This window comes from Cyprinodon variegatus, unplaced genomic scaffold (genome assembly GCF_000732505.1).
Source record: "Cyprinodon variegatus isolate N-32 unplaced genomic scaffold, C_variegatus-1.0 Scaffold118, whole genome shotgun sequence".
In the NCBI taxonomy this organism is placed as follows: domain Eukaryota; kingdom Metazoa; phylum Chordata; class Actinopteri; order Cyprinodontiformes; family Cyprinodontidae; genus Cyprinodon; species Cyprinodon variegatus.
In genome coordinates, this window is record NW_015150571.1 from 171,461 (window position 1) to 187,908 (window position 16,448).

Here is a 16,448-nt window from a genome sequence, read left to right on the forward strand (position 1 = left end):
TAACGCTGTCGATAATGAGTGCAATGAGTCTGAAAACAAAAAACCAGGCAGACAGGTTTATCAGGTGCACACCTCTCAGATAAACCAGACCCAAAAGGTTTGACCGTAGACAAGCACAAACAACAGACGATATTCATTAAGTTCCTTTATTACGACTCTTTTTCAGCTTAAAATGTTTGGTGTTGAAGATCCATTTTGAGGCTGTACCAGTTCTCTACAGTTTGATTAAAAGCTTTTACTTGACAGCAGGCTGTTATATTAAACAAAGAATTACATTCAGGAGCAGCTGAGGGTGGTAGAAGGGTTTTTAGATTTGCAGGTAGGTCGTTTTGACCTGATGCTTTTCTTCTGGTTAAAGAATGAGGTTGAACCGTTGAGGTGACCATAACAACCCACTAGAAAATGTCACACTACCAGGAAAAATGTCCGCCAGAACATTTTTTGTTTCTCTTTAAAAAAAAAAAAAAAAAAAAATCAATTTCACAGATGTCCAGCTGAACCACTTTCATCGTTTGAGCGGAAACTTCAAAAGTCAAAGTAATTTCATTTTTCTTCCTCAGTCAAGATAAATACATTCCACTGTGGAGAGCAGCCGGTGCATCCCATAAATAAGTCTGTCCTTTTCAAAACCGTGCAATTAGTTGCCGATAGCAATAATCAGATAACATTGCATCATCTGCCCAGTGACTCAGTTAATCCGGACCGATCCGACTGTCCCATCTCAATGGATCACTTCACAATAAAACCAGCAGGAGAATCTACGTATCCATTTCCAATCATTTCCAAGCAGAAGCCTTTGTTGAGCTCGCTGTCATGAGGCATTTTTGGCTTCTGATTGATCCACTCTATGTACTGGTCTTCTTTTTTCTTACAGTAGGGGTCAGACGAGTCATGTTTCTGCAGGAAAACTCCCTCACTGTTCACCTCTTTGACCCTGCTGTATTCATCAGGCGCGTTCACCTCCTGCGGGATGTTTTCGTTGTTGAAGATGAGGATGCTCTCGCCATTCACCTCTTTCACTTTGCTATAGTCAGACTGTGTTCCAGCTTCCCAGGACGTCTCGCGTGGCTGAATATCCACATAGCAGGTGTTAGGCAGGGGCTGGTTGGTGTTTGTTAGAGATGCTTTTTCCTCACTCACACATTCCTGTTTCTCAACAGGCAGCTGCGTCCGATCCATATTTAATACATCACTCTCATTGGAGCTTTCAAACGTGTCCGTTTTATCCAAACTGTCCTCAGCTTTTTCTCGGGCATTCTTTACAGGGGTCACCTCGCCGCGGGGAATTTCTGAGTCAAGGTGTAAGCCACTGGCATTAGCGAAGACTTTCTTCTTTTGTTGAGATAAATATAGGTCATTGATAAGCCATTCGTCACTGTCTGACACCAACAAGTAGTCCTCCACCTGGTCGATCCACGCTATCATGGGAGGAAAGTTCTGGCTGGTGATGAGGGCATTTGCAATGTCTTCAGATCGGCCACTCTAAACAATTTAAATCAGTACATTATTAAAAAGGTCAAAGAAACAGGATTTTTTATTCATTTATTTTTACTTTTGGGGTTGTTTACCTTAAGAAGCTGAACATCAATTCCTCTTATCTTTGGACCAGGAACAGGAGGTAGGAACCACTGCTTCAAACTGAGGAAAAAGAAAAAAACAAAAAAATCATTTGATGCAATCAATCTTACATAATTAAGATAAATTTCTCTATTTTAAGCTTGATTAAATTGTGAATAAAACACACAAGAATAGGATCTAGTTATCAGGTATCGAGCAAAGATGCACCCAAATGTCAAAGCTGCTTCTAAATGTAGGAAGAAAGTAACGAAAAATATGATTCCCTCTACAGAGGTAGCAGGTCAGGAGCAGGCAGGTTTGTGTTAAAATAAACTGTTGCTGCCCATAAACCTGGGAAGCGATTTAAGGTAATTTTATGCCCATTATGGTAAAGTGAGAAAAATGTTCATAAAGTGAAACTCTTCCTAGAAATGGACAACCCAAACTAATTAACCGTAAGGCCTAACTGACTTTAAAGACCTGAGGTAACATGTCACATCTCATAAAGAGGCAAGGGAGAGAAAACCTGTATGGCTGGTTAGGTAGGAATATCAGGAAAATAGCAACAACAGACCCCAATACTGTGATCAGGTCTTGGTTCTAAAATTGCAGAGACATTAAACCAAATAAATTTTCTGTTACTTACAGTTTCCTCTTCAGCACTAAGATGGCTATAGTTGCCAACAAGGGAATCAAGGAGAAAACAAAGACCAGAATCCACAATGATTTGTCAATCAGAGGCACTAAGAAGAACACAGGAAAAAAAAAAAAAAAAAAAGATTTTCAGTACCAATAAGCCAAATGGGTGTGAGGTGGAGCAGGATGGGAGTTTTGAAGACTTACGTTTAGGGATTTCAGAAAATATGGTGTTGGTCCACTCACTCCAGTTGCCGTGGTCTAGCTTACAGCGCACCTGAATCATGTAGAGGACCCCGGGATCCAATTGCAGCTTTGCATAAGTCTCTTTTTGAACTCCTCTACTCTGTGTAAAAAAGAGAAAACAAAAAATTATTTCATACATCATTTTAATTATTTTTGAAATTTTACTTTGTTTAAATATTATCCAAAAGAAGCCTGGAGGTTTCTTCCTGTTAAAAGAGAGTTTTCCTCTCCACTGTCGCTACAAGCATGCTTTGTGTGAGGGTTTGGTTTAGAGGCAATGAGTCGATGCAATCAGCTGGTTTTCCTTAGAAAATTTTGAACCAATCTGACTGTATGATCTGGCTGAATTGTTTCTGTAATGTGCCTTTAGACGACACATGTTGTGAATTGGCGCTCTGGAAATAAACTGGATTGAATTAAAGCTGCATACTACCAGAACAGCCTGAATCACAGCAGAACTGCAGTGCATTAAAATACTATTTTAACAGCGACAATTCAGTGCGAAATAAAGCCACCTACAGAAAACTCTCCTCAGCTGCACATAAAAAAAAAAAAAAAAAATTCAACATATCTGATTACAATCTGTTGTGACTGCTTTAGTCAGAAACCCAAGGACCATTTCTGTAAATGATTTATAAGACATCACCTTGAGGGCCCTTATTTTGGCGAACTAACAAACATGGTGAACCTCTCAGCTTCAAGTCAACCCAATTTGGAATCTGTCACATATAAAAACTCACCTTCCACTCCTTACTGTCTTTTGGTTTAAACCTGAGCTCATATGTTGCGGTGACCCAGCCGGATTTGATATCGGCGTCTGGCGGGCTTTCCCATTTTATTTCCAGTTGCGGACTGGGAGCGCTGCTGTTGGCCAGCACCGTGACATTCATGGGAGGGTCAGGCTTTACTGCCAGGCAAAGAAACCAGGAAGCACAGTCAGAAAACAGCATTAACTCAGGTTAATTAACTAACCTCTCTGCACATTATCAAAACAAATCTAAAACTAAAAGAGACTGAATAGGTTGAGTTTATGTCTTTGATCTAAGTCATAACAAAAACAAAAATAGGAAATACTGACCAAAGCTACTGTGCTTTTATTAATAGGCATCAGTGAGCTGCATGAAAGGGGAACAAATAGGAGGAAGGACGGATATTGGCAAAGTAATCTCTGCATCAGCCCAGAACTGAAATGTGAAAAGTGTCTCAACCAGATACATTACATCAACCATTACATCAACCAGATAAATGCACATTTCTAGCATTACGATGGAAAAACTTTTATAAGTTAGACATTACATCCTGAATGGCTTCAGTGCAAAAAAGAAAACATACCAACAGAATCAGTCACACTATATAGCTACAGCGCTACTACCTTTTTATTATATATTAATAAAACTATGTCCTCACAATCACTTTAGTTAAAGGAAAGTGGAGCGTGAGAATTGAAAGAGGTTCAACAGAGCTTTCCCAAGAACAACAAACATGATTTGAAGCTGGATATGTTATCTGCAGCAACAAGCAGCGTCCTTCTCACACATACAGCTTTGTGAAAATGTTCCCTTTTTTTCCATGTTTTCTCACCTCACTACTGTGAGTCAATATTCAACTTTAGGAGCAGTTATAGTTGCAAATCTCTTGGGGTTTGTCTCTCCCAGCTTTCTTCATCTAGAGAATTCAATTTTAGCTCAATATTCTCCAAAAAAATAAATAAAAACAGTTCAGCTTAATCCTATTAAAAGAATGTTAATTTTCTATCCTTATACAGATTCTAAGTTGGGTATAGGTCATTTTTTAAAAAAAAGCCCCCCATCAGCATAATGCTGCCATTTCCATGTATCACAGCAGGGTGTGTGTGCGGGCGGACATTTCTTACATTATTATGATCATCTTCCATAAATCATAACAAACCGGCTGCTCTAGTGGGGACCGATGCGGGGTCCTGATGGGTTAATGCTGTTTAAAGGTTATGTGTTAGGTTTAAGACTTGGGTATGAATTGAGTTTATGTTGGGGTTAGAATTTTTTTTTTATCCCTGTGGTCCCTTTTTCAAATAGGTGAAAAAAACAATAATCAAGAATTATCAAAATTGTCTGTTATGAAAGGCTTATTTGGTGATATATTTTTCAGTCATATTGCACAGCTCTATCCAACATAGACTGGACTTCTGCTCTCCGATCGGCACTACTTAGAAAAAGACAGGCACCTCTTTCTGTTCCTGGTCATCAGTCTAGCCTATCTGAAAGAGTGTAAGAAGTAAAGCTGATTTTATGCCACAAACTATGAAGGAGAAAGTGCAAACATCTAAAAAAATGTGGTTTGTTTAGATAAGAGCCAAATTGAACTTTATAGCTCATGCAAAAGACAGTTTGTAAAAAAAAAAAAAATTAATGACCATGCACACCTACAATCACGTTTCTCTATTCTTGTGGGGACTCTCCATTGACTTCCATTAATTTCAAACACTTTTTTACAGCCTAACCGTGAACCTTACCATAACCGTTACCATTACAGCTTCATCATACCTAACACTATTTAAACACAAGCTTTTTAATTTGGCCAGCCAATTAAACAGTTTAAAGAAATGAACAACATTTCATAGTCTTGCTGAGTTAGGGTGAGGGGCCATTTCTGATCTTTGGATCAGTGTTATTACTGAAAAATGTATCAGACGCATCTCATTTTAATATTGATCAGGTGTTTATTTTGATATACATTGATATGGATTTATTGCCCAGACCTTGTGTCTGCAGAGATGTTATCTGCACCTTTTCTGACGGGGATGGAAGTCAGATCGGATTGTAAATCCTTGCAGACTTCTTTATTGGTTGCAGTTTGTACCCGTCCAGTTTTATGGAGGAGTCAAACCACACAGAGTTGGATGTGCACCAAACAGCCTGTTAGTTTTTTATATATATATATATATATATATAAATTCTTCATTTATTGAAGCTGTAGTGAATGTGAATATATCTATGCTTCCAATTACGCTGATGAATGGATTTTACCACCTCGATGAATTGCCTTCATAGCTACTTTCTACTCTGTGGATTTCTTTGTGTTTTATGAGCGATCTGTGGCCTAAATTTAACTGAGATAAATGATTGACACTGGCCAAACTGGTGATGCTCAGAAATCAATGAATCTAGTCTTAAACATACATCTAATCGTTTGGAGCATAATGAGTATTTGGTCTCCAACATCTTCAGGCTCCTCCAGTAAAGAACAAGGACTTTCTGAGGCTTTTGTGTCTCAAGTCTCATTTTAACTGTGAGACAGTCTCTGGGTATGATTATCAAATCCTGCTACTGAACAGAGTTTGTTCAGCGAGTAAAAAACAACATTTTAAACTGATAATTCTTGATCTATGGCCTCTTAAGCTCTAAGAAGATGAATCATCATGTTATTGTCTGAGGACCGCCTAGACCTACAAAAACCCATAGGGCAATTATTATTATTATTTTTTTTATTGTCAGCAGAGATGCAAGATAATTTCAAAGCAAAAATAGACATATTAAAAATCATCATCATCATCATCATAAAAAAAAAAAATTTACGTTGAAAATCTGAATCAGCTGCAGACTTGAGACAAAGGATTGACTCAGTGCCACGGTGATCACAGCATGGTGACAAAAAAGTGTTATGCTTAGGGTGAGACTATTTTTAATATCCTCCACGCAATCCATGAGAGGTTTGCCTGAAAAATGATTTGGCTTTATTTGAAGAAAAACAAAAGGAACTCTGCATTCCAGCTTTTGGAAGCGCCAAATTCATCTTTATATGAAGCTGGGTAAAGAATAAAACAACTTTTCCTTTATTGAAAAAGAAAAAAAATAAAACCTTTAAGCACATTAAAAGATGGTGCATATGCCTATGCTTTGCCAGTGCAAACAACACAGGAGAGCTGTGAAAAAGGGAAATTAAAAAGTGACAAAGCCAAACGCCAAACATCAAAGCAATAAACCTTAAATATATACAGGACTCGAAAAAAATAATAGAAAACACATTAAAAAAAAGAAAAAGGTAATATTTGCTGCTGATCTGTTAGAAATCTGCCTGCTGCTGTCATAAAATAATTTAAAAAAATCTGCAAAGTCGTTATCTGTACATGCAAAACGCAATCAGAAATCCATTACGGACACCAACTCTATCGTATTTAAAGCAGATTTTAGGAAAACATCATCTGATCAAAATCATTTGATTTGCTCTCTTTTTTAAATTAAAGCACTTAAAGATCCTCTCATGTTCAAAGGTGCCATAAATAAAAACTGATCTGATCGTTTCCTCTGTTTACTTTCAGACTTCAGCATATCCCGACTTCTACTTTTTCATTTTCCTGATTTAAAGGACAGGGAAGAATATATGAGAAATCTGACAAAAAAATAAATAAATAAAATAAGTACAAAGAAAAACAATAAGGGAATTCAAGAAAGTCTAAAAAGAAGCTTTGAACGTATATTAAACTTTCTCTGTGCAACTGAGGAGATATTCCTCACCAGGCATTGTAGTTTGGTACATTACATTGAAGCATAGAACACAGACGTCTTACTTTTAAAAGCTCTAAAAACACGATAGAAAGCTGTTAACTAGAGTTTGATTTTGAACTCTTAATGTAATAAGCTGTGAGGCTTTAAGGTTTTAAAATGATTTAAACTCATTCATCAATGTAATTTGTGCTCATTTCTCACTCAAAGGACTTTTCCATCAGTAGTTTTCCATCAGCGTTTCTATGGAGCACATTACAACTAAAAATGGGGTTTACTCTCATCAGTGTGGCTGATAAACTTATCAGCGACTCTATGGGCCATCTGCTGGCCTTGTGGCTAGAACAAACAAAAAAAAATATAGTGATTATAAACCCCAGCTGAGGAATTTTGCCATTCATCCCTCCCCTTTTTCCCCAATGTCTGCCTCTACTGTGACCCGCTGAATCAAGAGCAAAAGATCAAAAGGTTATAGATGAAGAATAAGCTGACCTCTCTTTCATGAAGTAGAGGCGGTGTGTGGTTGGCAGCCCTCCGTCAGAGCCAGGCTCCCACCAGCAGAAGAACGTCTCCTTGTCTCGGGATCTGCAGCTAACCATACGGGGTTTCCCTGGTGGCGATGTACCTGGGCAACAAACATGACAAACCATTCCTGAATGCAAATTCCTCTCCTGGGTCCCATCAGTACAGTAAGGCAACTGTTTACGAGGCTGGTTAACTTGCATAGAAAATAACATACAGTTGTTTAGTCCTTTATCCAGCGTTTCTCTGTGTTCAGAGCTTTTAACCCATTACAGCAGTGTCATCTGCTTCTTAAGACTAAGTTTTCCCAACTGATAATAATTTTTAAGAACATTAAGTTTCTTTAACCATATGATTTTAGCTCTGTAGAGATGAATGCATAAAGTACTTTAAGACTTGCATCAAAATGTCATAAAATAATATGTTAATTAAATAAGCTCTTCTCCTGCACCATGAAGTTGCAAGGTTTTCTAAATCAAGCAAGGCTATTCTAATGCTTCCCCTCAGTCCAATCAGTTAATATCGGATTACAGAGGTCCATGAATTCAGAGTTCTAAACAGGCAAAACAACTGTAATGTTAAAGACATCAATCAAAAATGACCTGCGGTCTGAATTATAATGAAAACGTCACATCAGTGCCTTGAGCCACAGTCAAGATGTAAGATCCTCTGGGTGTGATGGTAAGAAGCATTGGCTTTGGTTTTCATTTGGGTTCCTGTCTGCTTATTATGTCCTTGCCACATCAGTTGACTTTTCTGTGCTCTTATTAATAAGGTCTTATTCCATCCTTTTCTTTTAATAAACTTTTGTTTGTTTATTCTTGTTGTTTTTTTTTTAATCTAATTTTCTTTCATTATTTCCCATCATGTTTTCTGATTGCTTGTCTTTTCCAGTTGCTTTTTTATGCTCATTAATTGTTTTTTCGCTTCTTTTCCACCATGTTCTAACCTCATTAACCTTTTACTCTCTTCAATAGTAAATAGTGAACACCACTGTCTTGCCTAACCACATCCATCTTGGCTATTTCATATGTGAAGGTTTTAGAACTTGGATATAGAGTTAGGTCGGTCTTGAAGTGGGTTTTTTTAGCTATCCAAAGCTGTTTTGGGGGCAACTGGATGATTAATCTATTATTAAAACGAGAAGCTACCGCAAATCCACCTGCCTATGGCAAAAAAGTTATAACCCTGATCGATCAACCAACAAAAAAAAAAAATCCAAGGACACATTTCAGGACATCCAAACACTCTGGCTGTCCGTGCCTGACTTACAGTTGGTCAAAATAGAGGTTTTAAAGTCAAAATCTGTGTATGGCATAACCCTAAACACGTTATTCACACTGGGATATTGTCCAGTGTTGCTGATATGAAACATTTTAGTCAAAACGAGTGGAACAACATTTCTCTAGAAACCACTGTTGTAACACGAATACATTCTTGTAATTCTAGTTTGTATCTATACACTGAAGACATAAAGGAGACAGATCTGAAAGGTTTTGTAAGCTAGAGTGATATTGAAAAATAAATAAATAAAATAAAATGACAAAATTCAGCTCCATCTCCCTTTTTTGGCAGAGAAGGAGAGCAATAGGCCCTAACAGATAATATCAAATCCTAAAATAATCTCAATCAAAATACACAGAGTAGCCGTATATGGTGTTATATTATAGCACTCACACTCAGTCCTTTTTTATCTTTCAATAGAAAAAAAAAGAGAAAAAAAAAGGCTGTTAGCTACATCCATTGATAGGATTCATCACATTGAGTCGATGCTCTTACTTTTCTATAGCTCTGCTCTTTGTTAGCTACAGATTCACAGCAAGAACTAAAGCCTTTGAGTTAATTAGTGGAAACAGACCGCATACCACTGAGTCAATGATGAGAATACAGGGACTAAAGATGAACAGTACGCTTTCAGGCAAACACTTCTTTAAGGTCACCTGCACGAGTAAAAAATACCAGTTCTAACTTTAGACAGAACTTATCTTTCAAACTGCTTCATCGTTTGCAACAAATATCAATCATTCGGGAAGTTTCAACTTACTGGTACGAACGGCAGCTGCAGACAGCACACACAGCACGAGCAAACAGACGCCAGTCCTCATCTTGCTCAAGTCGTCACAAACTGACCCAGCCGGGAGAAATCAACAGCATGTCCTTAATGAAGTACGATAAATACAGGGCTTGGCAGGGAGTCTTGTTTACACCTAAAACAGAGAGATATGGAGGGAAAACATCACATTTTAATCGACACAATGACACCAAAGCAACACATGATATTCAAACTAAAGATTTATCTTATGACTGGATTATTTGATTAATCTATGCTTGGAAAGTAACAAATCAAGGCATGAACCTCTTACTGATAACAAGGTTTAGACCAGATCTGCTTTCTTCATTATCCTTCATAATTTTGTTCAGATTATTTTTTTACTTAGAACATAGCATATTAGTTTAACTGAATTGCAGATTTTCATTAAAAAAAACAGTCTATTTTCTTTAAAAATTCTGACTTTCTTTAAGCTATTTGGATTCTCTAGAACGACAGATCTGAACCAATGATCGGGCCAAAAAGGGTTCAACACGTACTAATACTGGAGTCATATAATCACAGTTATTATACATACATATATATAGAAAGAGAGAGAGACATGAAAAATTACTTTCCTGCAAATAGGCAGGTTGGAACTAATGTGGTCGGTATAAAATGTTTCACTCTAAATGCCACCATTCAACATACAAAACAGCCAAGAGGCAAACAAACCAGCATCCACTCAACAGGAGAAAAATATTTGCGGTTGCCGGGAAAAAAAACAAAAACATTTTCTATTTCTTTTTTGGGGGAAACCAAAGAGGCAGCAAACATCCTTCTGAAACATGTTTTAAGATGTTTTAAAAGACGCAAAGTTTTTTTTTTCTTTTAAGACTTTTTCTTCCCGTTTTACTCTAAAAAACGTTTTATATCAGACAGATCTTCTTGAACACAATAAGGGATTTTTTGATAATTTTATAATAAAGGGAAAACAAGCTACCCAAACCAACACTGTCTAGTGCCAAAACTTAAAATCATGTTTTCTAATAGTTTTAATTGAGGTACATAGGGATGGTTTCCACCTGTTTAAGGTTATGTCAATCAGATCCAATTGCAGATGCAATCTTTTAATTTGTTTTTCTGAGCCATTCAAAAAGGGAATTCTGCTTTGGATCACTGCTCTGCTGCATAACAGGAGTCTGCTTCAGCTAAAGGTTAGAAATGAATCACATCCTCCTTCAATATTTACTCTTATCAAGCAGAATTTATAGTTCCATCAATTTAAAAGAGTTAAGCAAGTTCAAAAGAAGCAAAGGATCCACAGACCATTATGCTACCACCACCGTGTTTGATAGTTTTCATTTTTTAGTGAGCCTTTTTTTTTTTTCACCACGGGAGGCTCTCATGTCCAGTTTCTTTAACTGAGACCCACAGTCCTTTAGATGTTTCTTCATTGGCTCCCTTAGGGTGACCTAGTCCACTCCTGGAGTAATTCTGGTAGACAGACCTCTCCTTTTTCTACATTTTTTGGATAATTGCTGTCCCTATTGTTCACTGAAATCCCAAACCCTTAGAAAGGAGTCTTTATATAATTAAAACAGACTAATCAGGAAACGGGTTTTATTTTCCCATCTTTTCTTAAATTTATTGAAATCAGGAAATAAATTATTTTTTCTTTGTGTTTAGGGGGAAGCTTGCTTGACTCGAAAAAAGGTTGCATGGATATTTGCTTTATTAAATAAAATCACCACAAATAAAATGCATATTTTATGCACAAGAGTTTTGTTTTACATCTTTGTGCACATTATGTGACACAATAAAAAGTTGTATTGTGTGTCCAGGTTCAAATGAGATCTTCTAGACCTATGAACCACTTTATATGACATTTATTGTCATATGTGAGTCAGGGATATTTGCGCTATGTGTGTGTGTGTGTTTTTTTTTTTTAAAGGCTTCTCACACGAACACAGATTTACTTGAGATAAGAGTACTTCCCTATTCCAAAGAGTTCATGTTTATGTGGATGTTGCGGGTTCAGATAAATACATACAAACAGACAGTTGCACGCACAATGTGAGCTCTGACATGCCGATGTCTAAGCTGTGAATTCTTTTTTTGGGAGTAATTGCTCTGCTGTTAGCTCCACATGTTTCTGCACTTACTGGAAATTTACTGACTCAGGAGGAACACTCTGGACTCTAAAGTAGCTTTTTCATGGACTGAAAACCTTGAGATATTAATTTGTATCTTGCTAGAGAGAAGTACAAAGGGGATATACAATTCTATGTGTGTGCATGGGGGGGGGGGGGTCCCTTTCTCAACAGTTTGTTTCTCTCTGTACCAGGAACACAGTGACAAAAAAAAGAAAAGCAGTTTCTTGCAACTACACCTGCTCTGGCAAGTTTCAACAGGATTGCTTCCTGCTGCTTTAGGCGGGCCCTGCATGAGGCTTTATTTCATTATTTCCCAACTCTGGGAGCAGACAACAAGGACTGTAAATGCAAAAATAAAATCTACTCAGCCTTTAATCAAACGTGTCTGTGGTGGGGAGAACAATTTATGCAGATTATTTAAAAAAAAGAGAGATAATAACACATATATATTAGTGAAGATCTAAACAGCCAAAGCAGATTAATCATTAAATTTGACATTGAAAAGAATATAAGCCTACTAAAAATACAGCTGGAGACACGGTCACCAAGGAAACGATGCTTCCAGCTGCTCTTTTTTATTAACCTCACAGCAACGGTATGATGGAGAAATATGCCTTGAATCTCCATGACAATAATAATATATCCAGCTTCCCTTAAAGAATTTATATATAATTATTTGTATTGTAACAGCAGAATGTTTTGAAAATCTGAATAACAACTGATGTCAACACAGAAATACAGGACACTCAGTTACTGTAATTCGTGTTTGCATGTAACTACACGGTGTTATATTACGTTGCAGCTGTGTTACTAGACTTTCACGCGCACATGCAAACACAAACGCACCACTTCGTGAGAAAAACACCTCTCAAATAAATAATTAACAGATTAATGTACTATAAACTATTTAGAGAATGCGTTTATCTGCTGTATACGTTTAAAAGCATCCCCCCTGTCACATTTAAATATTTAAAGCGAGAAACTCACTTCTTCAGGATCCTCTTTGAAGTGTGGATGATCCTTATTAAGATTTCCTTAGATCTTACAGGGCAGCAGGAAACCACCTGGCAGCTCTCTCTGCGACACACGACTCAGGTAGGACTTTTTAAGTGAGGCTGGAGGGATGAATCACCGGCAGGGGTGGAGCTGAGGTGCGCGCGGCCTGCCCACCTGAGATTCCACAGAGATAGGAAACACCGCGAGATGTGCAACTTCACAAGATTTTAAAACGAGCTTCAAACGTTCACTTATTGTATCCGCGCGCCGGTATCTGTACTCGTTTTATGTTGGGGGTTAAATGAAGATTAATAATGTTAAAATGTAATCAAATATTTACATCTCACTGAATGTTTATTTGGATATTAAAGTTTACTTCTGAGTCAGCCAAGGAAGCGCTGACGGCATTGAACGCATCACGACAGCAGGAAGAAGGGCGTGGCTTTTACCTGCGTGCCTGTTGGAATGCAACATGACAGGATGATTTAAACATGCTCATGAGCTCATCGCTAAAACGCTGATCAATCTGCGCTCAGTCCTATAATTATTGTTTTTCCCTTTGAACCTGCTGAGAATTTAAAACATTTTTGCCTCCAGATTCAAACATACTGCGGCAATACTAAAAAAAAGAAAAAAATTAAGATAAGTTATTTTTGAGTAAAATATGTCATATGTCAAACTTGAGTAACATGTAATTTTAGTCTTATTATTATGAATTAATGATTAGTTGCTCATTTTTGAAAGTCTACCATTCCACAGTGGAACAGAGAGAGAAAAAATACATATTTATTTGCTATATAACTATATACTAAAACTGTTTTACATGGATGAATGCAAACAATTATTCATACATCTGACCAATTTTATATTGTGATTTTGCAAGTGTGTTTACCTAGATCAAAGACTTTACAGTATTGGTGGATGAGGTTAAAGATTAAGGTGATGGCAGAAGACATAGACCTCGTCAGCAAATGTAAATCATTAAAATACCATAGAATATCTGTGCAAAAAGCTTGATTGCTGTAATAAAAATTAAGCATTTTATAAAAATGTCCAACTAGATACATACTATTTGATAAACCTTTATTGAAATGTAAATAAAATAAGTATAACTTATTTTTCTCCAGTGATAACTGTAATTTTTGATTGTCTTTATTTCTTTTGAGATATGCCTGAGTGGTACTGTCATGCAAGCATGCATGTCAACTAATCTTAAGAAACAGTGGAATTATATTCAGTCTACTCATTTAATTATAATTAATAACATGTCATATCAAGACACTTTGCAAAGTAATTTAATTTAAACCATAGTAAACAAAATTGGCTTAAAATGTTTTCTAAGGAAACCCGGCAAATTGCATTAGGCTGTTGCAGCTTTCATTCCTTCTGGACGAGCACGTAGCATCAGTTGACAGTCTCATGCATACTATCCGACATTGCAGGAATTTCCTATGTAGAGCATGCAGGTAGTGACAGAGGAGAGGAGATTCCTCCTTAAAAGAATGAAACCTCTGATGGAACCTGGCTGGATGTGAACAGTTCTCTGCCACGACCGACCAGAGGTTTGAGAAGACAGACAGATAATCAACAAATAAACAATGATTGTTATTAACTAATAAAGTCATGAGAAACAAATGAATACATCTCCCCAGCCTGTTCTGTTGCAAACTGACTATGAGTTGATCATTTCATGTATACAACCAACAATTTTAGTTGCCTCTGTGCAAAATATTCTATTTATGCATTTATTTGTATACCTCAGTTCAGCTTAAGTTTGAATCTGCTCTGGGTTGTATTGCAGATGTGGTTTTGCAGGAAAGAAAAAATGGTTACATGTTTGTACTTCTGTGCATTGATCATTTCATTTAATGCTCTTACCCGATTAGGCAGGACTGAGCAATGAGGGGAAATCCTCACCTGTGCTACACTCTGCTGAGTCACATCTCGGTCTCCGTCTGCAAACACACAACATATGAGACGACCTCCACTTAAAAAGCAGGTTTCTACAGAGCAAAGTCAATGATTTGAAGGAGAAAAATAAGGATTTCTGCTTTTTTTAAAGGTTGGGGGTAATATTAAATTCAAGCATCATCATTGTCAGAAAAACTCTTCCTCATAAGCGTGAAGCAAAGGCTTACAAAGACCTTTGCATCATAGAATGTAATGGTCCCTGTTGGACAACACTCTGAAGGTCAGAAGACACTTCATCTTTTTATTTATTTTATTTTTTTTATATATTCTGATGTTCACGTGAAAAGATATTTTCATACTTTTCTAAGAATCCAGGATTTTTTTTTAGGGTTTTTAAAGCACAGCTCTCTGGTGTTTCTTGATGTCCGCAGAGCAACTTTGCTCACTTAGACATTTAAAACTGCTCCTTATTTTACCTGTGGAGTCCCCGAAGACTTATAGCATTTATAGACATGAAGCACATGGTGAGTACAACTGCTTGAATCGCACTCATTTTGAGGCTGTAAGTTAAGAAAACTATGCCTAATGCAGAAGCTCCACAGTTTTTAAAAACCTGTCAGTTTGGTTGCATCTCTGGTTTATTTTCTCCTTGATCACTGTTTTTTTGGGCAGCTGTTTCTATTTTTTGAGGAGGAACTGAACAGTGTCAAATCTGGAATATTGTTTTAAAGCCTTCACCTGCTTTTATATTCTGCACAGCTCTCTTGATCTTTATTGCATCTCTCTCACTCTATTCACCAATCTTATCTAACAAGCACTCTGCTGTGTTCATTATGAAAATAACACACCGGTTTAAATAAATTCTTTATGAATAATTTGACTTCTGAGACAGGAAGTTACAGGATTTCCTTTAGAAATATTTGAGCAGTAGTTGAATATAAATGAATGCCAAATATTTATTTCAATATGTTTTATTTTTGTTTGCAGCTCTGTGTAATGTGCTGTTTTTTATTACTCTTTCACATAGTATCCAAATGGCATACACATAGAAAAGCATATTATTGTGAAGTTGTCTCCAGCTGCACATATTAAATATTGAAACTTGAGCGGAGGAAGAAATAACTGAGTAAAAGGAAAAGATAAACCCATCCATTAGTCTTACTTACTTGCTTTGTTTCTGTTTTATTTTCCTATATTTTAATTATGTAAAGCACTTTGCATTGTCTTTGTACTGAATTGTGCTATACAAATAAATTTGCCTTGCCTTGCCTAGAAGTGGTAGAAAAAAGGTGATACAAATAACAGTTATTATTACATAGGTTCAATCTGTTGGAGCAAAATAATAAAATTATTGATTTATTGTTTATGTCACACTTTGGTATTAACTGTGTTTTCTTCATTAATCATAATTGGAATTTAGGTCTAGTGGATTATTAAAGAAGCTTCACTATCAGAAAGTTGCTCCTGTGAGGCAGCTGAATGTGGGTTGTGAACAGGGTTTTTATTGTTATATAAACACAAACCATAAAGCTTCAGAGGTTTCAGCCTTCAGGCGTCAGATGAACACATTTGAGACTGACAGGAAGTGTTTAGATAAAAAGCTAAAAAACCTTCACTGTTAATAATTTTCCTCTGGGTAAATAAACAGAAAGGCTTCTTTAAAAACATATAAACCTTGTCTGTGTGGTACATTTGGCCTTCAGTTACAGTCGTAGTATTTATGGTTAGGGAAGGAGAGCTGCGTATAATTAGCACAAAAAAAATTCCACCAATGCCACTCAGTTCCTTTAGGTGCTCTATGAGGTGTAAACATGCATTTATTAAAAATACTCCATAATCAAACTATTTAGAGTGTCACCGATGATTTAAAACACACACACACACACACACACACACACACACACACACACACAC

General features: G+C 36.7%; 1 protein-coding gene across 1 annotated transcript; it reads right to left on the reverse strand.

Moving 5' to 3' along the window:
• LOC107085173 (prolactin receptor-like) lies at nt 1-12,729 on the reverse strand. Its single transcript, XM_015375372.1, has 8 exons — nt 12,615-12,729; nt 9,487-9,649; nt 7,403-7,545; nt 3,180-3,392; nt 2,401-2,539; nt 2,204-2,300; nt 1,569-1,638; nt 1-1,482 (listed from the first exon to the last, which is right to left on the reverse strand). The coding sequence occupies exons 2-8, from the start codon at nt 9,545-9,547 to the stop codon at nt 730-732; spliced, it is 1,476 nt and encodes a 491-aa protein (XP_015230858.1). The 5' UTR covers nt 9,548-9,649; nt 12,615-12,729; the 3' UTR covers nt 1-729.
• Between the last annotated feature and the right edge of the window lie 3,719 nt (nt 12,730-16,448).